The sequence below is a fragment of the Indicator indicator genome, chromosome 7 (genome assembly GCF_027791375.1).
Source record: "Indicator indicator isolate 239-I01 chromosome 7, UM_Iind_1.1, whole genome shotgun sequence".
NCBI lineage: Eukaryota > Metazoa > Chordata > Aves > Piciformes > Indicatoridae > Indicator > Indicator indicator.
Genome location: NC_072016.1, coordinates 11,894,583 through 11,916,582, shown reverse-complemented (window position 1 = coordinate 11,916,582; position 22,000 = coordinate 11,894,583). Strand labels below are relative to the sequence as shown.

General features: G+C 50.3%; 2 protein-coding genes across 3 annotated transcripts; one reads left to right on the top strand and one right to left on the bottom strand.

The window, feature by feature from the left end:
• Positions 1-2,111: 2,111 nt before the first annotated feature.
• Positions 2,112-9,233, bottom strand: DPCD (deleted in primary ciliary dyskinesia homolog (mouse)). Of its 2 annotated transcripts, XM_054382085.1 has the most exons (7): positions 9,170-9,233; positions 8,868-8,948; positions 8,398-8,522; positions 7,439-7,572; positions 5,649-5,655; positions 3,359-3,418; positions 2,112-2,240 (listed from the first exon to the last, which is right to left on the bottom strand). In XM_054382085.1, the coding sequence occupies exons 1-7, from the start codon at positions 9,231-9,233 to the stop codon at positions 2,136-2,138; spliced, it is 576 nt and encodes a 191-aa protein (XP_054238060.1). In that variant the 3' UTR covers positions 2,112-2,135. The 2 variants fall into 2 exon arrangements, with proteins under 2 accessions (XP_054238060.1, XP_054238059.1); XM_054382084.1 differs by lacking the exon at positions 5,649-5,655 and having other exon boundaries at positions 3,359-3,461.
• A 1,554-nt stretch (positions 9,234-10,787) lies between these two features.
• POLL (DNA polymerase lambda) lies at positions 10,788-21,773 on the top strand. Its single transcript, XM_054382083.1, has 9 exons — positions 10,788-10,902; positions 11,048-11,050; positions 11,175-11,469; positions 12,032-12,200; positions 15,163-15,486; positions 16,102-16,275; positions 17,868-17,996; positions 20,015-20,183; positions 21,333-21,773. Exons 1-9 carry the CDS (start codon positions 10,788-10,790, stop codon positions 21,695-21,697), a joined length of 1,743 nt encoding a protein of 580 aa, XP_054238058.1. The 3' UTR covers positions 21,698-21,773.
• The last annotated feature ends 227 nt before the right edge of the window (positions 21,774-22,000 follow it).

Genomic DNA, 22,000 nt, shown 5'->3' with positions numbered 1-22,000 from the left:
CTTCTAGAGTGAAGAATCTAGCATGCTGCTTTGTTAGAACTCAATAGCTGATTTCCACTCTTGAGACTGCTCTTCCCTTGTGATGCAAAATAAAAAAATTACTGGAGCCCCTGCCTGAGCAGAGAGGGATTGGAATTAACCAGCTCCTTGAATACTTTCTTGAATGGAGCCCTCTATTTCTAGAAGTTGTGAGACAGCAGCTCAGGGTGCAAAGTAATCTAAAAGCATGGCTTTGCTGCAGGTTCACATTCCCAGAAGGATCCTGGGATCCTGATCACGGTTCCTGCTCTGTGCCTCTTCCTCTCTTGCCACTCGTTGCCACTTGCTGTCCACTCTCTTGCAGTGACCATGGTGCTATGTGTTTTCCTTGCATAAGTGGCAGAGTTGATGTGTAAGTGCACCAAACAATGCTGTAAAAGAGATGCCATGACTGGAACGATCTTTGATCAGCTCAGAGCTGTAGATCCCAAAGACTTTTTGCTCAAGGTAGTGATTCTGGGGGGACCTATGGGTTATTGGTAACACTGAAGGGTTGCTAAATACTGCTGCTGTATTGCTTGGAGTACTTTGGGCTCTACATGTCATTAGGCGTGAGGTGGAAGCCCAGCTAGAGAGGAAGCTGGCAAAGCTTGGGAGTGTAGGAGGCCTGTTTTTTCTCAGGTCCTGGTGTATTACAGGTTCTTTAATGAAACTGGGAGGAGGGGGTGGAGATATTAAATGTCTTTGGTAGTGTCCCCAGGGAGAGGCTGTGAAGGAACCTGAGTAACTGTGGGGTGAGAGGAGAGGTTCTTTATTGCACTGGGACTTGGGCAAGGCCCCAGAATAGGAATGAGCGTGTCTGCTGAGCAGGTGAACAAGCATCACTGGTGCAGGAGACTCCTGCAGTGTGGCTGCTGCCAGTCCTGCTGTTTTCCTTCTGCAGTCTGTGCTGGTGGGTCCTGCACTCCTCTAGGTGCTTTTGGTTTCCTCCTGGCTGAAACCTGGAGCAAAGCTGCAGCCTCATGGTGGTGGTGCCAGTACTGGTGTGTAGAAAGGTACACCCTCACATCTCAGGTGACGTTGAGGAATGGGGAAGCTGCAAGTGGGACTGGTGCATTGGATTTTCCCTGAGCTCTGACAGTCGATGGTGCCTTCGCCGACGGGTCCTAGAGCCACCCGACAACAAGGCTCTGACTGGAGATGCCACCCAGTCTCTAGGAAGTTTCTGTGGTTTCAGAGCAGCCTGCATCAGGGGAGCTATGCTGGATGCCCATGACCAGCTCACTTAAAAGTAGGAGGGTCTTGGATAGGATTTGTTCAAATATGGACCAGGATGGGAAGACATGTAGACACGGGGATGGCAATTGCAGAGTAGAGACTCTGCTTTTTGGAGGGCAGGCTGCTAGAGCAGCACTGCTGGACTTGTCTGAGTGCATGGGGTGCTGTCTGTGCAGCCAGGTTTGTGATGGGTCATGTTCATGCCCTCACAGAAGCAGCATTCTATTGCTACTCCTGTCTGTCGCTACTTTCCCCTCCATGCAAATGAAGGCAGCTGCGTTTCGGTTCCTATGCTCTGCACATTACATTGCACATAGGTGGCTGTAAGGAAGCAGATGAGTGTCCTCCTCTTCACCCTGTTTCAGAGGCTGTGCCCATGTAGGTCTAAGCATGGATGCTGTTCACACAGTACCAGGGTCACCAGGGCGTCCTGCTGATGGCACAGAGAACCTTGCACTGCAGCGCAGGAGGAAGTTGCTTCCAAGCACATCCCAGGCAGGTAAGGGATGTGAGGAGGGGCTTCTTGTTTTCCATGTTACTGCCTTCAGCAATGGTGTCAGAGGGAATTTCCATGGGGAATTACCCAGCTTTCATGTCTCTTCTGCTCATAGAGGATGGGGAGACAGCTGCTGGCTGTGGATATGGTGCATTTCTTGGCATGCTGCTGCCTCCCACAACATGTAGAAGGATCATAAACATGTGTGAATCAGTAGCCTAAGCTGTAAAGCAACTGACCACCCTGCAGGCTCCCTGAACCCACAAAGATTCCTCCAACAGGCTCTATTAACAGGACTTATTTTTATTAGAAAAGGCAAAATAAATACTGGGAAGCTGTGCCATAGAGCTGCCCCCCACCTCAGCCTCTTGGCAGCTACTGCCTACTGGGTCTTGCAGTCGCCATCCCCACTGTTAGCTACCTTTATCTTCTTCAGCTCCTTCTGCAGCTGCTCTTCTGCAGCCAGGATCTCCTTTGGTTTCTGGTACTGCAGGACAGAGAGGAATGCCCTTAGCACTCCTGCTCAGCCTCTGCTCCAAGCAGAGCAGCTGGGGCCATGTGCTACCAGCACAGCTGGGGGCCCCCTGCCAAGGATGGCTTTTCTGTTACCATCTGCCTCCAAGGCCTGTTTGGAGAGGTGGTGCTGTCACACTAGGGACATCTGCTGAGACCTGGAGTATCTTTTACAGTGCAGGTAAAACTTTCCAGTGGGAGTCTTGGCCCCCACCAGCCCCTCTGGAATATCCTGGCAACTGTGTCCCAGTTTCCCAGCATGCTCACTGATTGTATGCTCGCACATGTTATACATACATATAAAAATAATATGCATTTTTTAGGAGGCAGACAAAGAAATAAGAGTTGCAGTTCCTCTGTCCTCCTTCACCCAGCTGCAGTTTAGTGGTGAGTGCAGGTGCTTTTTGGCAAGGGTTTGGCCTGTAGCAAACAGAAGCTCAGAAGTACTCAAAGTGCTCCTCTTGGCCTATTTCCTCTGCACATGCACCTCCAGCTCCACTGCAAGGTTTTCCTCAGAGGTGATTCTCTGGGTACCTGGCTTCCACATTAAAAATACAAACACCTGCTGCTCTACTCTAAAACATCTGCTCCTTACTACAAGTAAGTGCCTGGTGTGGAAGGTTCTTGCATGGAAGTGTGTCCTTTCCATGTGTCCTATGACATAAAGCAGCAGGTGAATTTTTTCTTCTTTTTTTTTTTTTTTAAAGACTGTGAGACCTCTAAGTGCAGCAGATCCATGGACTCGTTAAGACTTATATTCTGAGGTAAGAGAAATTTGCTGTCACTGAGAGCAGAAGCTTGCTCAGGCCTGAGGGAGGGGATACATGGAAAATGGGGCACCACAGACACTCTTCCACTTGCCAAGTCACCTTGAGCAGCAAGCAGGGCCCCTCCTGTGGCCTGCGCTACCCTGGCTAGTGTCAGCATGCCCAGTGTAACCTGAAACTCCCACTGACTGTGTGACAGGGCAGGGGGGTCATCAGTGACCCTCAGCACATCTCCTTGCTCTGCTTCATTTCCCTAAAGAATTTAAGCTTCTTTGTGGACATAAAGAGAAGGGCAAAGTAGTGTTCTGTGTGGCTAGAACCTCACCGTGATGATCAGGGTGTTGTTGGCATGGGTGAAGCTGAGAGCAGCTGCGTCCAAGGGGAGCTGGTAGCGATCCAGGTCAGGAATAGAGAACTTTTTGTAGTACCTACAAATGAGAGAGGAGACAGAAATGAGGAAGATGGGGTGGTTCCTATTCCCTAACTAGCAGTGCTAAGCTAGGGAGTGCTGTTCTGCAAGACTTGGATGAAGACAATAGAAGTCTCAGGGTTGGCAGGAGGACCCTGTGCCATGTCATGTGCCTGCTAGTGGCCCCAGGCTGGCAGAAGGACTTGAAGCAAACCTCCAAACTGGAAGTTAAGAGTTGGCAAGGTCCTGAAGGCCAAGGAGGCTTGGTCCCTCCAGCTTGCTCTTGGTTAGAGACAGACTAATCAGTCCTACCAAGGGGTATCCCTTGTCTTTGTCCCTGCTTTGGCCTTTCATTCCCACTAAGTACCAGTTCCCATTAGCTCTTGTCAAAAGAGCTGTGAAAGCTTTTGTGCTCTGAACTTACTTTCCTGAGTGATACACCATTTTGTGTTGCAATCTTTCCTAAACCCATCTTCTTGGCTTCTTTCAGTGCCTCCTAGATAATGTCCTGCTTTGGTGGCACTCAAGCATATCCCTGAGCACAGAGCTCCAGGTGTAGCTGCCCACAGCCACCTGAGCCTCTGCTCTGCAGAGTCTCCATGCAGCCTCCATGGTGGCCATAGTTCTCCTCTGCACTCCCAGCTCCCCTAGGTCTTCCTCTGATGTCCGTTCCAGTCTCCCAATCAAGTTTCACATGCAAGTGGCAGATAGAGAGGTTTTTGCCAGCTCTTTATCCAGCCTGTGTCCCTTCACTAACCAAAACTTGTGCTTTGCTCAGTATGAAAGGGGATATGTCTCAGAACTGACATGGTTATAAGCTGTCTAGGCAGCTAAGAGATTGCCAAAGACTTGAGGACCAGAACCTTGTAGACCTATATCTGCATTTGCCTGAGGCCCTTCTTGCTTGGCATGGCTTGCCCTGCATCTGCTGCTTCTCTCTGGGGCTGCACCAACATTAGTTGGTGGTCCTATGCCTGTCTATAGGCATGGTTGAGTTCTTAGTCTCTTCCAGCACTCTCAGGGGCAATCTCAGGAACTGGCCTGAGCTGGTACTGAGGTGCCCAGAGTAGAGCGAGAACAGGCAGTGGCTGCTGTCATGCCGTGAAGGCTGCTTCTCCATTGAGCCAGCTGTGTGTAAGGCTTGGCCTCTCTAGCTACCTCTGCCCAAATTGCAGTTTATTTTCCAAGTCATGGTGAAAACAGCTACAAAGGCCAAATGGCTCTCCTGGTGCAGTGGGAGGAATGTACGCAGCTTGTTACCGCAGGGCTCAAACCCTTCTGTGTTGTCACTGCTGTCCTATTTGGAAAAGGTGGCAGACATGGATAATAAGGGAGATGTCAAAGGTTAAACAGCAGAGATTAGATGAACACAAAGACATGTTAAGGAAGTGTTAACTTCTTACCGATTAGACAAAAAAAAAAAAAAAAAAAGGAGAGGAAAAAAAAAAGGCAGTACACAGGAAAAAAACCACTGTTTCAAAGGGCCTTGGGAGTCATCAATGAAACAGCAGTATTCTGCTGCCCCAGGACTAAGGAGAAGGGGAGAAGAATGGCTTTGGCTGGCCTCAAACTAAAATCTGTGACAAGATCAAAGGAAACCAGATCTGCCTGGCCACCCCCCTCTCCTCCTAATATTACCACTGCCTCTTGCTACAATAATTGAATCAGGTTTGGCGTTTGGGGAGGTGGCTTTCTGGGTTTGTTTTTAGAGTTTAGTTTAATGGATTTATTTTAAAGCAAGAGGTTTTAAGCAAATCCCACTTGAGCAGCTCTTGCCGTGGCCAGAGGGAACGGGAGTGACTGGTGGAAGTGAAGAGCTCCTGTCTGGGCTGTGAAGGTTGGGCAATTGTCCCTGCCGAGGCAGGCAGATTCTCTGCTCTCGCCCCTCACCCCATGGCCAAGAGCAGTATTGCACCCTCAGCCTGGGTCCTGGCCCGAAATCCAGCGTGTGTGTGAAGTCACCTCTATTATTTTCCTACTGGAAACCCACTTTCTGTCAGCCTGTAAGGAAAACTGCTACTGGTATGCTGAGAATTTAGAGCCGAGCTATTCAGTAGTGACTTGGCAATGCATCCTGTTGCTTGTGCCTCTGGCTGGCAGTCAGCACAGCTCTCTTGCTCAGAAGCAGTGTGGCTGACTTCCAAGGGCTGGAGAGACTCCGAGGCTTCCTTTCTCTCCTGTAGTGATGTGCATTCTCTCTGTGGACTCTATGCCTTTGTTGCTATCTGGAAATTAATTGCTGAGTGGTGCCTTGCCCTGGCCAAGACCCAGGAGAAATGATTCAAGATATCCTGGAGCCTGTACTAAGTGTTCTGTTGCTGAAGTCTGTCCCTGCTCCCTGTTGACAGCAAAGTCATTCTTGTCCCCAGTGAGGTAACTTCCAGCATTAATTTAAAAAGTTCTTAATTTTCATGTGCAGGCTATGAGCCCCTGTTAGGTCCTCTGACTCCACCTGACATTAGCCTACAAGCTTATAGGTGTCACTTGCTTTTGGGGGACCCTACTGTTTTTCTGAGAGTGGTACAAAAAAGTCTTGGTCAGGTGGGGCATAGGTGAAGTCTCAGAAGTACATTATAAACTTACAGCACCAACACAGGCAAGGAAGTTCCCACATACACCCTACTATTAGCAGGGCTGGGAGTAGATAAGCCTGTCTATAGTAGTATGTGATTGGACTTAGGCTCACATACTCCCTCCTCGTGCTAGCTCCATGTATATCCACTGGTGGCTGGTGGGAACCTCATTCATCTTTGCTACACAGGTCTCCCTACTGAAGTACCACTCTTCCCCTGTGAATCCTTCTGCATGCATTCCAGCCAGCATCTTTCTGTATTAGAACTGTCATTGCTTGCGGCTTTCATGGGGTAGACTCCTCTTTCCTCCCATTTAGCTGCCTCCTGCTTTTGACCGTCCAGGTTTGTTCATGTGCAGAGCTCAAACTTCCTCCTGCCACGGCCTCTGATGTGGCAAACCCTTGCCTGAGGACATGCAGGGGTCTGCGATCTGAAAGCAGCCGAAGTGGAGCAGTTCTTTGCCAACAGCACCACCTACAGCCAGCCACAAAGAGCGGCTTAAAGAGGGCAAGGGGCGGACCGGGAAACAGCGGGGTTCATTTTAGCCGTGATTTTATCCTTCTCTGTTCTGCAGCAATGCTGGAGAGGGAATGCAAGCAGAAAGCAGCACACCCAGCTTTCCATATTGGTGCATTATCTCAGTTTGTAAGTGACTTTCACTCATCTTCCAATATCCTCCATTGTTCTAATACTCGCTCCACGCTATCTCTTCCCAACACTACTGCTCATCCTGGCTTATCTCACTGAGGCTGTCAATGCTTTGGGGCACAGTGTGTGTCTCACGCCATGAGAGAGGCCATGTACTGACACAGTATAATATGATGCTTAAAAGCCTTTTTTTCCCCTCCCATCTCAAACTGGTCTTGGCAGAATATTCTGGTGCTTCCTTTCCAGATTCAGTCTACCTTTTTTTTTTTTTTTTTTTTCCTTGCTGATGCCAGATGACATCATTGTCATTGTGACTACAGGACAGGGAAGTCTGCTTGCCTGGATGCCCACAGCTTTGCTGTACCTCTTGAATCCTGCAGCTCCATGCATTCTGAGATACAATGGCTAGATCAAAGTATCGTGTCAGAGTGAGAAGATGGGATGCTCTAGCTTCAAAAGGTCTGCAAGGCTCTTTATTTCTCTAAGGGAGTGACATTTATCAGGGAAAGAGCAGCAAACACCATTCTGCTGGATCCATGAAATAAGTTTGCAAAGGCTATTGCAGAGCTTGAGGGGTTCTATTGTGTGTCTGGGGCAGCTAGAAGTGGAAATTGAGCAGCAGGAGACACGCAGCTGTGAGGTGAGGTTTCCTGAGCCCCTGCACACTAGAGATAGAAGGCAAGAGAGGACAACCTCCCTGTGCAATCACCAGCCTGCCCTCTGTGCCAGCCCACCCCAAGGGACTGTCAGCACCAGCAGTGCTGTCCTTACTGACTTCTTGTTGGTGGTCCGGATGACACAGCAGCGCTGCTCCTGCTCGACAGAGACGCTGTAGACCTCCTTGGGGTAGGGCAGGTTACGGATCCGCCACTGGAAGCTGCTCAGGGTATCCTTCCTCATGAAGACAGGCTACAGCAAACAGGTACCTTTAGCAAGGCCACACCAGCAGTCTTCATTCGTCCTTTTCCCCTTCTTCCTCTACTACCTTATGAGACTCCACTTGGGCCTAGCTATTCTTTCATACTGAAGAACTAGGGAGTAACTCAAACTGCTTGAGCACTGCTTTCCTAGAGCTGACACTGCTCTGCCTTGACCCAGGGCACTGCCTTCCCTGCTTGTAGGAGGCCAAAAGTGTTCAGCAAGGGAGTCTCACAGTACAGGGTTAACAGAAAACTGGACCTCTTCCTCACAGCAACTAAATACTGAGCTTTGCCCACCCTAGGGACCTGCTGGATTCAGTCCTGTCTCTGCCCCAACTTGCTGTGCAGGGCCATACTTGTGTTTCAGATCTGTAGAAAAGATGGTGAGAGACTAAACCCTCTGCCTCTAAGCTAGTGAGATGTGAAGATTAAACAGGCTGTATTATGTTAAGGAGCAGTGTGCTAAGCACTGCCTGTGTCAGCCTTTTATTGTCATCGCCTCTGCCTTCCATCCACTGCCTTGTCCTGGCCCTGGCTTTCCTTTCAGCCTACTATTTCAGAAGCCAGAATAGCAGTTGGCCAACACAGCGGTACAGTTTCACTACTTAAAGAAACTACAGATAAATCGAAGATCTCCAAAGCACCCACACTGTCCCTTCTACCAGACCCTGCATCTTTAGGATGATTTGGAGCTGAGTGCTAGACACATTAAGGCTGTCTCTTATGTCTTTGAGTTATCTGTGCTCTTAACTTCTGCTGTAATCACAAGAAGAGGTAGTTTTAGGTGCAGTGGTGCCTGTAGACCTTTACATACATTGGAGCTGCTTTCCTTTATGAGCTCTGATTCCAGTGCTCCCAGGAGCGGTGAGATTGGCTCTCCCACTTCAACCTGCCACTTGCCAGAGCCCCCAAGAGTGTTCTTCTCTCGCCATTTTCTACCTGTGGAAGGGAAAAGAAGGATTTTCATTATTCAATTTTATTTACTCCATTCAAGCCTGTTGTGACAGGTAAGTTGTCTGGAAAGATCCTGGGCTAAAGCAAGGTCTGATAGACCACAGATGTCTGAGACACCTATGTGTAAACTGAACCATACTTCCACCCCTACAACATTCAGCTACAGGCACGCTTGTTGGAGGGCAGATACTCCAGGAAGACTACCTCGGAATGATTTGTTCCCGACCAGGCGGTCCCTCAATACCCCAGTCCTGTGAGTGCAGAGCTGCTGCTGTACGGGGTTCTGCTCCAACCCAGGTCTGCCGGGGCCCAGCTGAGAGCACCACTTACTCACTAACACACCGGTCTTCACATCGTACTCTTCAGCCATCTCCTTCCCATCCTCGAACAGGTAGTGGATCTTCCGTATCCCTAGAGACAAGGCAGGTGGTGAGGGTAAACACCTGTGCCTGTGTCTAGGGCTCTGTCCCGCTGTCTGGGGCCGTGTCCGCGGGTTGATTGCCCAGTGTCCCTGGCCCGGTCCCTGTCCCTCCCGGGTGCTGGGCCGTTCCCAGGAGCGCTCGCCCCCCCCGCCCGCTGCAGAGTCGCCCCAAAGCACGGAGAGCGCCATCCCGCCTGGCCGCCGCCGTTACCGTCCTGGACCAGCGCTGTCTTGCTGGCAGCCCGCAGCCTCTCCAGCCAGCTCGGCACGGCCATGGCGGCCAGGCCCCGTCGCCGCAGCAACGCCGACACTTCCGGCCGCCACCCGGAAGTGTTTCCCGGCCCGGCCCGGCGCCTACGTGAGCGTTGCCCCGCGGCCGGGCCCTGCGCCGGCGCCCGCCTGCCCTCTCACCCGCCCTGGCCTTATGGGGGTGGGTGTTTGTGTGTGCTCCTCTTCCTCTCCTTGGCGCTGGGGTCGCGGGGGCCTTCGTCCGCTTCTCCGGTGGTGCGGGGAGTCCCGGTCCGCTCGCCGCCTCTCAGGCCGGGGCCCGGCGGTTCCCTCTCTGCCGCCTTGGCCCTCGGCCTCTCCGATCTTGGTCCCGGCCTCCCGATTTCGGGGAATTGTGTCCTGCCCCCGAGGTTTTGGGTGCTACTTGTCCTGGGGACAGCCGGGCTGGTGGCGTTGAGGATGCTGACGAAGCACGCTTGGTACCTGATGTCCGTGCTTTGGTGTAGCTTAGTGGCAATGCTACCTGGAAAAATACTCTTCCAAGTCCTGAAGTAGGACGTAGGCATCTAGAAGTTTGGACTGGGTTGATATTTGTGTAATAGTATTACTGTTTTCAGGGTGTTTAGTTTTGTTTTGTTTTTCGGGGGAGGGGGATGTCAAACTATGATGAAAACTGAACCTTGTCTGTGAATCTGAGTTGTAGATCCTATAGCAGGGTTTCATCTTCCCCGAATCTGAACTCTTCCTAACAGAAAACAAAGATTTGAGTCCAGCTCTGGGTTGGTCTTCCAGAGGGTTGTGTTTAATGCATGGCCAGGTGGGACCATTTTCAGCTCTTGTAGACTTGTGCTGGCTTCTGTGTGGGAAAACTCTAAGGAAAACATGAAGTGCTGCACAAAAATGAAACCAAGTTGGCATAGACTTACTGCTGCAGCCAGATGGAAGGAGCTTCTGGAATATATGATTGTTCAGGGTTTTGTTTAAGCAACAGAATGCAGACCTTGCTGGTAGCCTAGGCTGGTAGTTAAAGCTCCTAAGTTCATCTTTGTATGGTTTGTGATGGTAAAACTACAGTTGTAAAGTTAATCTTTATTGATTTGCTGAAACTGGATTGGAGCTTTTTCTCCTGATGATATATGAAACATTTGGTGCTGATCAGTTGCTCTGTCTCTTCATGTTGGTGACTGCATTTCAGCCCTGGCAGAAGTGTTTCCTTCTCTATAGGAATGTCTGGAAAATAAAGTTGCTTCTGTTGGCTGGGCAGCTCCAACGTGTTAAAGTAGTTGAATATTTACTATTTTTAAGGGCCCTGGTTTAGCAGTTTCTAAGGCACTCAAGCAATGTCTTCTTAAGTGGCTTTTTGATGGTTTCTAGCTTTAATTTTTTTTTTACATTGTGGGCTGAAATTCTTGTTTCCAGGTGCCTCCCTTAGGGCAAGCTTTTTTGGGAGACAACCACAGAAAAACCCAAACCCCAAGCCAACAAAGTCGATGAGCAAAATGAGTGAATCTTAAGTTGTGTGATTGTGTGGTGCTGTTCTAATTAAATTCGCTCTTTCTTTCTGGTACTTGGCAGTTGCAGCTGGACTTCACACAAAGCCTATGGAGCCAAAAGGGATTGTCAAAGCCTTTCCCATAAGGAAGAAGGTGAGGGGTGACTCGGGGCAAATCATCCCTCCAAAGATCCCGAAAGAGGAAGGAACAGAGATATCTGAGGGTAAGTCCTGGATAGCCATGATGTGCAATGTAATACTTCCACCCTAGCTTGTGAACTGCAACTGCCATTTCCCCAAAGGCTGGCAAGTGTGGCCTCAGGTTGTGTTTTCTGTAGAAGCCATGCCAGGCTGCTCTGGTGTGTCCAGCTGGTGACCACAAAGACAGCCAGCTACTGTTGGTGCCATCAAGTCCTATGTGAGGTACATAGCCTGACTGGCTGGGGACGCTGTTTCTCTTGTCACTGATCTCCTGCCCCTGTGTTTTCTTCCTCAGAGTGGCTGAAACCCGTCACTGCCTATGTGTTGCGAGCTGGCATCGGCCAAGCCAGGGCCAAGATCTTCCATGAGCAGATTGTCCAGAATGGGGGTGTTGTACACACCCAGCTGTCCTCAGAGGTGACACACCTTGTTGTGGCTGAGGATATGGACTGCGAGCGAGCCTTTCGCCTCCTGAAATTAACCAAGCTACCTCCAGGGCTGCAGCTGGTGAAGGCCTCGTGGCTAAGTGCTTGCATCAGAGATCAGAAGCTGCTGAGTACTGCTGGCTATGGTGTCTTTATCCCTCGCAGGTAGGCAAATGCCGTGCTGTCATTCCTCCTTACAGTGCTTCTGTCCTAAACTGAAAAGCACTAAAATATTAACCCTGCTCAAAATCTTAGACCACAACTCCTTGCGTCTCCTCTGGGCACGACTCAAACTCTCTTTTCCCCATACAGGCTGTGAAGTTTAGTGACTTTGTGACCAGTTGCCATTCTGTGGGATAGCAAAACATGGAATAGGGCATAGAGGAGTCCTCTCATTTCCTACAGGTGTTAAAGGCACCTCTTCCTAATCACAGAATTAACCAGGTTGGAAGAGACATCCATCAGTAATAACTATGAGGTTTGTTTTTAAAATGCTGAGGATTAAATGCTGGGTTTTTTCCTAATTGCAGATGAAAAGTAGAGAGAGAATTGCCAACTAGGTACAAGAGGAAATAAGGAGCAGCAAGTTAGGATCAAAATATTTTGGTGTAGTTTTGAAATAGAGCGAGGAATAAAGGACTGGAAGTCCCAGATTAGGGAGATGCATGGAAATTGGGGAACTGAAAAATTGTTCTGCTCCTATACTAAGACTTCTGATTCATGGCAGGTACTTGGAGGAGGGAGAACTACAGAAAGAGCAACAGCAGCAGGTCCTGGGCAGTGAAGAGATCCAGCCCCCAGCAGATGAAGGCACAGCAAAACCAAGTACTGAAGCACAGGTTGGGGATACCTTGCAGCAAGACCTGGGCACTCTTGGACAGCAGCAACTGGCTGAGGTGAGGCTTCCCATCCAGGCCCTTCTCTGCATGCTGCTTTTCCTGGATAAGAGCATCCCTGCAGGGATACAATGTCAGATTTTCTGGGCAAAGGGAAGGTGTTTGGATGTTTCAGTGGTTTGGTGCTGCCAGACTCAGGCTGTGCATGTGGTTACTGCTTCTCTTTGTCTCTTTAAGTGTTAAAGGTAGAAACAACACCCCTTAAATTTCTAGCTGAAGCTAGAATTCTAGCTGAAGCAGTCTTCATGCTGTAATCAAGCCAAGGCTCACTCTGGTGATCATGTTTCCCCTGCATCCTTTTGAGGAATATTCCCTGGCTGAGAATATCAGGAAGCTGTCTCTGATATTTCATCCTGTGTTCCTGCCTGGGCTGTCCTGACCTATTCCCCACTCCCTGGCAAGCACCCTGTTCAGACACGTGCAGTGGATCAGGTTGGCACTTGAACAATTGTGGTGGTGTACTCAAAATATCTGTGTTGGCTTATTAGTGGCCTCTGTTGTGAGTCAGCTTCTCTGACCTGCTGTTAGGTTTCTTTTCTTTCTCTCTATTTGTTAAGTTTGCTGAATTCCTTTTGGGCATTGGCATCATTCAAATCTATCTGCAACAGAGTTACTCCAGACCTCTTAGAACAGCAGCTGCCTTGTGATGCTGGTAGTGTGTAAGGTGGGGGGAAATCTTTTCTCCCCAGACTTAAAATCCAGTGTGCTATAGGCAGAGCTGGCTGCTTCTTAACTGCATCACCTTTGCCATTACCCCATCTTTGCTGTTTCTTGTAACTGAACTAGTGGCAATTGTTACTAACAAACCTCATGCTTAACAGGAGAAAGGATCTTTGGTACTGTTATGGATCCTGTGGTATCTGCCCTGCTTTCTGCTCAATTTTCCTTTGCACAGTAAGACAGCTGCTGGAGTCTGAAGCCTTAGTGCCTTTTTTTTTTTCTTTTAAATCCCCTCAATCAATCATATTTCCTGTTGTTCTGTGCACAAACCCAGTATTTGCTGATGCTTCAGTAAAATCCCTTGTCCCGAGCTTAGGACTATGCAAGTTTGAGGAGAAGAGGAGAACCCATGGGATGTACTTTAAAGACAGTACCAACTTTTGAGACCCAGCTACAACAGGAAAGCTGAAGCCTCAGCTTAGAAGTAGCCTCCATTTAAGCATAGTCTGCTCTAGCTTGAGTGGATGTTTGTTCTCTAGGACACGATGAGCAGACCAGTGTTTGATACTGAACAGGGGTTGCTTGTGGAGTTTTGCATTTGGTTGTACACTCCTGTTAGGAAGCTGTTACCAATCAGACTGCAGCAAGCACTGCATGACTGGCATCTGGGAGCAGTCGTTTTCTGCAAGGCAGCCTTTGCAGGCAGTGCCAGTTATTCACTGGCTGAACCCTGGGCTGTTACCCAAAGCTGCCTGCCTCCCTTTCAGGTGGTGTTTAGTCTCAGCTACTGAGCTTCTGCTGCTGTCTTGGCTCCTGTGTTGTGCTCCAGACAAACCATATGCATCTCGGTCTCAGCCACCTCAAGTCAGCTGCTGTAGGACCCCAGAGTGTCTTAGAAGCTAATGGGAGTAGCTGCTTTTGTATGCATGGTTGTAAAGAGTCTATCAGCTGCTTTGGTGAGGCATTGAGAGTCAAGCCTTTATGTGCTGTTCACCTGTGTGCCAGTGCTGGCCAAGAGGATGGGAATTGCATGCTTGAGCTGCAGAGGTGTTTGTGTAGTGGTTGGATAAAATGCACTTCATAGGCTTTTAAGGGGCTTACTAACTGATCTGAACACTCTGAGGCTTTGCTGCTCTTAGAGGGAACGGTGCCTTAAGGAAGTTGTGTTTCAAGGGGCTCAGGACAAATAAAAGCACTTTATCACATCCTTAGTCTGACACAGTTTTCAGAGTTATAAAACAAGATTGCAAAAGGACAACATCCTGTCTCTTCTTCCTGAAGACTTCAGCTCTGTATCTTGCTGAAATTACCTCCAAATCTCCTTGGCCAGCAGAACCAGAGGTTGTGAAGATGTGGCTCTGACTTAGGCTGACGCTCTGCAGAAAACTCCTAACAGGATTTGTGTGCTACATGTAGCTGCTGAACCAGATCCCAAAAGCCCTGTGCCACTCAGGCTTACTTACAGAGCACAGAAGCTCTTGCATCTTCGTGGACTCCTGTGTGTGTTTATACATCAGGCGAGAGGGGGACCCCAATGAACAAAGCAGCCTACAAAGCTTCTCTGTGGCTTCCCACTTCTATCCCCTTTTGTTCATTACCTGAAGCCAAGGCTCATTGTTTCTTAAGTCTACACGGAGGCATCCTAATGCTAAGGGTATCAGCAAATGTATACATTGGTTCTTTCTTTTGTCACTGAGGAATGTGGAGTCCTTTGTGTCGTTCCTTCCTCCTCCTTTTCTCTTGCAGATAGCTATGGGGAAAACGAGGGGGTTGTAATTTACTACTCTGTTAAGATTTTGTGTCTGTAACAGAGCACGGTGCCTATCTCCTGTCATCTGCATCATGAGGTGGAAGGTGCAGAGTCTCAGTGTAAGAGATGCAGCCACCAGACCAGTGAAAGGTTTCCCACTGGGAGTAGGAAATCAGGACCTCCCCCAGCCAGGGGTTTCAGCATTGTCATACCATGCTGCAGGCAGCAGTTGCTCATTTTTAACCAGTGTCTCAGGGCCTTGGCTGTAGGAAGTGCATGTGTGCTTGGATCATAGGTGGACAGCAGTCTCTTAGTGTCCTGTGCTTTGTGGGATGTGTATATAGCTTCAAGGGGTGCATGCCTAGCTTGGGATGTGAAGAGCTATGGTGTGCACATAACCAGCCACATCTAGAGATGACAGTTTGTACACTGCATGCCCTAGAGGTTAGTTCATGCTCTGGCTTCTTACTCTCAGGAGCAGCCTGTGCCAAGGGGACATATGTGAAGCATACACTTATTCTCACATGGCTGCTTTTCTACCTCTCCCTAAAGAAAGACTCTGATGGTGAAGATAGTGAAGGAGAAGATGCTAGTGTCACCCAGGGAGATCTGGATGCATTGATTTCTGGCTGCTACCCTGTGAAATCGCCAGAGGAGACCAGCAACAGCTCTTCCACAGTGGCCCAGCCTGTCAGCAAGTGGGTTTGTGCCCAGTCCTCCAACAGCAAGAAGACGAACCACAACCAATGCATCACTGAGAAGCTGGAAGTGCTGGCAAAGGCCTACTCTGTCCAGGGGGACAAATGGAGAGCTCTGGGTTACACCAAAGCCATCAATGCCCTTAAGAGCTACCACAAACCAGTCACCTCCTATCAGGTAAAACACCTTCCCAGGGTGGTGTAGCAGGGAAATACAGCCAGTGTCTGAACTCCATTATGAGCCAGATCTTTTCCTCTTTCTGTACACGGAATAGCTTAACTTCAGGCCTTGGGAATTCCTTCCTGCCTGGTGGCTTTGATGGAAATTGGGTAGCAAGTGCAAGCTGGGATTCCCTGACCACTTGCAATATTTTCAGGACAGCAAAAAAAGTGGAGTCTGGGCCTTATAGGGCCATATCTGAGCAGTCGTGAGGTAAATGCCTTCCCCAGGCACAATGCAGGGACATTGTCATCTTCCTTTTCAATGTCAGCAACTGGCACCATTTGAGATAAGCTATAAAACTAACTGGATCTGAGCCTTATTGACTGTGACAGTCCAGCCATTCAGTGTGTTGGTGTTGCAGTTCTGTTCTCTGTGCTTGTCCTTTTCCACTTGGCATTGAGTTGATGTAGCCTATGTAAGCCTGAGCTAGGGAGGACACCATCGGACAGAGGTAGTGCTGCCACTTAACCAGTCACTGATCAAAAGGCTAACTAGGCTCTGAGTGGGTAGCAGCTCCCCAGCTTGTCTGTGATCTTCACTTTTCCAGTAGTGGCTCTGGTTTCTTGCTAGGAAGCCTGTAAAATCCCGGGGATTGGGAAGCGGATGGCAGAGAAGATCCTGGAGATCTTGGAGAGCGGGCACCTGCGCAAGCTGGATCACATCAGCGAGAGCGTGCCTGTGCTGGAGCTGTTTTCCAACATCTGGGGAGCAGGGGTCAAGACAGCTCAGATGTGGTACCAGCAGGTAAGTTATTGCCTAACACAAGAGTTCTCAGACTGTGGTTTGAAGACTGATGCTGCGTGTAGGAGAGTTACTGTCACAAATAGTTCCCAATTGCCTGTGTCCGTGGATGGGATTTGAATCTGGTTTTATGGGAGGAGCTCAAGGCTGGGTCCCATTGTGGGTGTGTTTGAGGAGATGGAGTACACTTGGCTGAGACTGGAGTTTGAATGGGGTTGGAGGGCAAAGATGTGTAATAAGAGGAATGGAGGACATGCAGCTTCTTCCATTAGCATCACTGACTGGAGCTCATCTCGTGCTGTTCATGGCAGTAATGCTGCCAAGAAGCCATTCTTGAACCAGGACATCTTGGTCTTGAAAGCTTCTCACCCAGTTGCTGGTCTGCTGGGCCGTCTGGCTTCTGTAGCTGTTAGAGCAGCCATCCACCTTGTCAAAATGAGGTTGAAGTATTTGTACCAACAGGAGCAACCCAGCCCACCAGGTGGGTTCTTTCTTTAAAAGCAGTTTGTCTCCTGAGCACAGAGCTAGTGAAGCCTGGTTTCCTGGAGTGTCTGGTTTGTGACTGGATCCTTTGTTGTCTTGAAAATATGGTGGTGCTGGTGCTGTAGGCTTTCCCTCACTGGGATATTCTGGGTTTTGTTCCTTTACCTGCATTACTTGTTTTCCTTCAAGCTGTAGGAACACAGAGCCTTAAGAATAGTGTGAACAGTGTGTCTGGCAGGAGTAGGGAAGTGATTGTGCCCCTGTAATCAGCCCTGGTGAGGCCACAGCTTGAGGTCCTGGAGGGTGTCCAGAGAACAGCAGTGAGGTTGGTGAGGGGTTTGGAGGGCATGTTGTGTGAAGAGCAGCTGAGGGAACTGGTGGTGTTTAGTCTGGAGAGGAGAAGACTAAGGGCAGATCTTATTGCACTCTACAACTACCTGAAAGGAGGTTGTAGTGAGGCTGGTATTGGTCTCTTCTCCCAAGTAACTAGCGATAAGGATGAGAGGAAATGGGCTTAAGTTGTGCCAGGGGAGATTTAGATTGGATATTAGGAAAAATTCCTTTCCTGAAGGAGTGGTGAGGCGTTGGAACAGGCTGCTCAGGGAGGTGGTGGAGTCGCCATCCTTGGAGGTGTTCCAGAAGCTGTAGATGTGTCACTTTGGGATGTGGTTTAGTGGCCGTGGTGGCTGGGTTGCGGTTGGGCTTGGTGATCTTTAGAAGTCTTTTCCAACCTTAATTATTCTGTGACTCTGTGAGTAGAAGCCTTCTGTCAGGTTTAGTTAAGATTCAAAGTCATTGTAGGGTGGGGATCACAGAGGTGTGTGGTTAGTGGGATTGCCTAAATCCCTGCTTTTAGGAACCAGGCCCTAAGTGATGTCTATGTGTGATCTCAGAAGCTGTGACTGGCCTGGACTTGAGACAAGTTAAATATAACCTCCCTAAGTCTGATCTAGCGGAAAGTGTCCCTGCCCATGGCAGAGGGGTTGGAACTAGATGATCCTCGAGGTCCCTTCCAACCCTGACAATTCTGTGATTCTGTAAATCTTGACTGAAAGCATGTGAAGAGCAAAGCTTTGGTGGATGTCTGAATGTCCTGACGCGGTGTGCCCCAGGGCTTCCGGACGCTGGACGATATCCGCAGCAGGGCGACGCTCACCAGCCAGCAGGCAGTGGGGCTGAAGCACTATGAGGACTTCCTGCAGCGCATGCCTCGAGAGGAAGCTGCACAGATAGAGCAGACTGTGAGTAGCTCAGCCCTGGACCCTCAGGGTGCAGCACCTGCTGGGACCTGACAGGAGAGTGCATGCTGTGGAAATGTCCCCCTGCTGTGGTAGCTGAGCTCTTCAGCCTCTCCTCTGAGCGGGGTGTGTGTCTGGGGGACTCTTTTTGGGCATGGGCACACAAGACACCTACTTTGCCCTGTAGGAATGTTCAGTTTGAGTTCTTGGCAAGGAGGAGGGTACTCACAGGTGACAGTTTTACCTACTGCTTTGAAAAAGGTTGCATGTGGCATGGTGGGGTGAGCAGGTTCAAAGCTCGTCTTTCCTGTCTCTCATCTCCTCTGAGATGTCTGCTTTCAGTTGAGGCTCCTGAGCTGTCTCCCTGCTGCTGCTTCTCCAAAGGAACCTGTGAGCACCCAGTGATCTGATTGTGAGTGGCAGGACAGAGCGTACATATCCTTCCTGGAAGCAAAGGGGATCCAGGCTGCAGATGCGTGCTGCTTGCTTTAGCATACCATGGCACTCCAGGATTATGGGGTGCTAAGCCAGTGTACCCTAATGTGAGCAAAGAGCTTGGGGGACACACTTCCATTGCTAGCCCTGTGCTCTCTGATCACCATGGAAGCAGCAGCCAGCATGACCCTGTCACTCGGCCACAGGGCCTGGCCACAAAGAATACAGCTCTGCCAGACTCCTGCTGGGGTGTCAGTCCCCTGTGCAGGATTAGCCATTTTGGTGGTGAGTGGTCCCTTTCCCAGGCAGGCTGGGTCAAGGAGCTGGCTCTTGGGGATGGGTCTTTTGTTATCTTGATGGGATTACTGCACTCCCCTCCATACACAGGCACACACCTCTGATCCAGGCCCAGGAGAGAGAATGAGGGATTAGTCACTGTCTATGCTGCCTGTCACAGTGAGATCTGAGGAGCTTTTAGACTCTCAGGTGGGGCTGAGAGTTTTCTAGAAATCTTCATTTAAAGCCAGAAAGGGGGCAAGGACACCAGAGGAGGCCTTGCTCCGCATGAGAAAGGCTTGTGGCTTCTTGGAGCACCTCTGGGGCAAAGGTTAATGAGTTTATCTCTTGCTAATGAAGGATGATCCCCAAGAGGGACAAAGAGCTGTGGGCATGGACACTGCCTTTCTGAACCCCGGCCTCTGTGATGGTCTCATCACTGGGAATTGCTGAGCCCCTAATTATTTGCTGCCAGCAGGGTGATTGGCACAACCAGACCAAGAATACTTCACTCCTGTCCAAGGATTTGGGAGCCTTTCTTAAGCATTTAATGAATGAAGCCATCAGAATTAGCACTGTCTGCACAAAACAGAAGCTGGGGTCCAGCCTAGAGATGGTGGTTATATTACAGGAGTTTCTGATTATATGTGTCTGATAGCTGGCAGCAGCATGTTGGCATCTCTTTGGTCTAAAATGCTAGGACATCTGTGTTTTTATTGGGTCAGGAAGCCCAGCTCTCCTGCAAAGGCAGAGCTTCTGGCAGGAGTGGACTCCAAGGGGCACTTGCAGATTTTCTGCTGTCTTGGGTCCTGCTGGAGAGATTCTCCGTGGGGCCATCTCTGTTTCTGCACCTGTGACCGTTTTGTGTTGAACTGATTCTCTTTGTGTGCAGAGCTAGTGAGCTTTGCCCTAATGGCCCACAGCAGAGCTGAAAAACATCTCAGAAAACAGAGGTTGTTGCCATACTTTGCCTCCTCAGGATTGTTGCATCACCCTGCTCATCCTAACACAGCTCCAGTACAGTACCCCCAAGAGCTGATGGTCACACCTTGGTAGATCATTCTACTGTTTGGCTGTGTGCTAGGCACTTGTAGGACTGGCTGGAGGCCACTCCTGCTCACATGGCTTCTGACAGCAGGCCAGCCTCCTTGGTGAGGCAGTTTGCCATGCCTGCCAAGTGTCTGCTCTGTATGGAGGCCCTGAAGTTGCAGGACAGGCTTCAAGGCAGTCTCAAGATCCTTTTCTGCCTTGATGGAAAGAGCATGAAGAGATTGGTCTCTGACTCCTCATCCCCCTTTCTCTTCTTGGAGGTCAGACAGGCTGCCCTGGCCCTGAAGCCTGGACTCGTGTGTGTGGCCTGTGGGTCCTACCGTCGGGGGAAGCCCACCTGTGGAGATGTGGATGTGCTGGTCACTCACCCAGATGGGCAGTCCCACCGTGGAGTGTTCAGCAAGCTGCTTGACAGCCTTCACAGAAGTGGTAAGAAAACTGGGGCCAGCACATGGTGCTCAAAGCTGTTCCTAGTGTGGCCAGGCTGAGGAGGCAATGAGGAGAATGACATGCCTTGAAAGGCAGGTGATTGCTTTTCCCAAGGACAGGACACCTTGTGAATCCTTAAGAATACTGCCCCTGCTTTTGGCCCTGTGCCAGTGGCAGCTCTGCAGCCTTTGTTAAAGAGAGAATATTGCTGCAGCATGTCATGGCTTCTCCTGTCTGTGTGAGGCTGTTGGGACTGAGGCTGAGTTGTCCTTCTGGTCCCACAGCACATTATGATGAGGTACCTCAGCTGCTCCCAGGGCAGCAGGGAGTGCCAGGTTCTGTGCATTGGCCACAACAACCCTATGCAGCACTACAGGCTGGGGACAGAGTGGCTGGAGAGCAGCCAGGCAGAAGGGGACCTGGGGGTGCTGGTTGACAGTAGGCTGAACATGAGCCAGCAGTGTGCCCAGGTGGCCAGGAAGGCCAATGGCATCCTGGCCTGCATCAGGAATAGTGTGGCCAGCAGGAGCAGGGAAGTCTTTGTGCCCCTGTATTCAGCACTGGTTAGGCCACACCTTGAGTACTGTGTCCAGTTCTGGGCTCCTCAGTTTAAGAAAGATGTTGAGCTGCTTGAACATGTCCAGAGAAGGGCAACAAAGCTGGTGAGGGGTCTGGAGCACAAACCCTATAAGGAGCAGCTGAGGGAACTGGGGATGTTTAGCCTGGAGAAGAGAAGGCTCAGGGGAGACCTCATTGCTGTCTACAACTACCTGAAGGGAGGTTGTAGCCAGGTGGGGGTTGGTCTCTTCTCCCAGGCAACCAGCACCAGAACAAGAGGACACAGTCTCAAGCTGCGCCAGGGGAGGTTTAGGCTGGATGTTAGGAAGAAATTCTTCACAAAAAGAGAGATTTGCCATTGGAATGGGCTGCCCAGGCAAGTGATGGTGGAGTCACCATCCCTGGAAGTGTTTAAAATAAGTCTAGATGAGGCACTTAGTGCCATGGTTTAGTTGATTAGATGGTGTTGGGTGATAGACTGGACTCGATGATCTTGAAGGTCTTTTCCAACTTGGTTAATTCTGTGATTCTGAGTTGGAGTGGGAACTTCAAGTCTGAGCCATTCAGCTCCTGCCTGTTCTCTCTCCACAGGCTTCCTTACGGATGACCTGGTGAGTCAGGAGGACAACGGTGCTCAGAAGAAGTACCTGGGGGTGTGCCGCCTGCCGGGGCCGGCACAGCGTCACCGCCGGCTGGACATCATCGTGGTGCCCTACAGCGAGTTCGCCTGCGCCCTGCTCTACTTCACCGGCTCGGCTCACTTCAACCGCTCCATGCGCGCCCTGGCCAAGACCAAGGCCATGAGCCTCTCGGAGCATGCCCTCAGCTCTGCCGTGGTGCGAGGCCCTGGGGGCGTCAAGGTGGCGCCTGGCCGCACGCTGCCCACTCCCACCGAGAGAGATGTCTTTGTTCAGCTGGGGCTGCCTTACCAGGAGCCCTCAGAACGGGACTGGTGACACCAGATTGTCACCCAGCACCCTGGCCCGGCTGCCGTCCTGCTGATTTGAAGGGTGCTGATGTCCCCAGTGCTGCTCTATGGTCACTACAGATCAGGACGTATCCCAGCAAACTGGGGCTTCTTGCAAGTGCAAGGCCCTGCTGCTGGTGGAGCTGTTTGACTTCACCTAGCAGAGGCCATGGGCTGGAACCACTATGGAGGTGCTGCCACAGGCTGCCCTGCAGCTGACCTGGCCCTGCTCTCCCTTGGGAAGCTTCAGAAGGCTGGACTGCAGAGCCTTGTGATCCAGCCCCTCCCAGGG

Excerpts from the sequence above, each read along its gene's own strand:
- DPCD (XM_054382084.1), bottom strand. The coding sequence starts at position 9,233 with ATGGCCGTGCCGAGCTGGCTGGAGAGGCTGCGGGCTGCCAGCAAGACA. Across the intron at positions 7,573-8,397 it reads TAAAGGAAAGCAGCTCCAAT|CCTGTCTTCATGAGGAAGGA; the intron begins GTATGTAAAGGT and ends TGTTTGCTGTAG. Across the intron at positions 2,241-3,358 it reads ACAACACCCTGATCATCACG|TACCAGAAACCAAAGGAGAT; the intron begins GTGAGGTTCTAG and ends TCTGTCCTGCAG.
- POLL (XM_054382083.1), top strand. The coding sequence starts at position 10,788 with ATGGAGCCAAAAGGGATTGTCAAAGCCTTTCCCATAAGGAAGAAGGTG. Across the intron at positions 15,487-16,101 it reads AACCAGTCACCTCCTATCAG|GAAGCCTGTAAAATCCCGGG; the intron begins GTAAAACACCTT and ends GTTTCTTGCTAG. Across the intron at positions 17,997-20,014 it reads CTGCACAGATAGAGCAGACT|GTCAGACAGGCTGCCCTGGC; the intron begins GTGAGTAGCTCA and ends CTCTTCTTGGAG.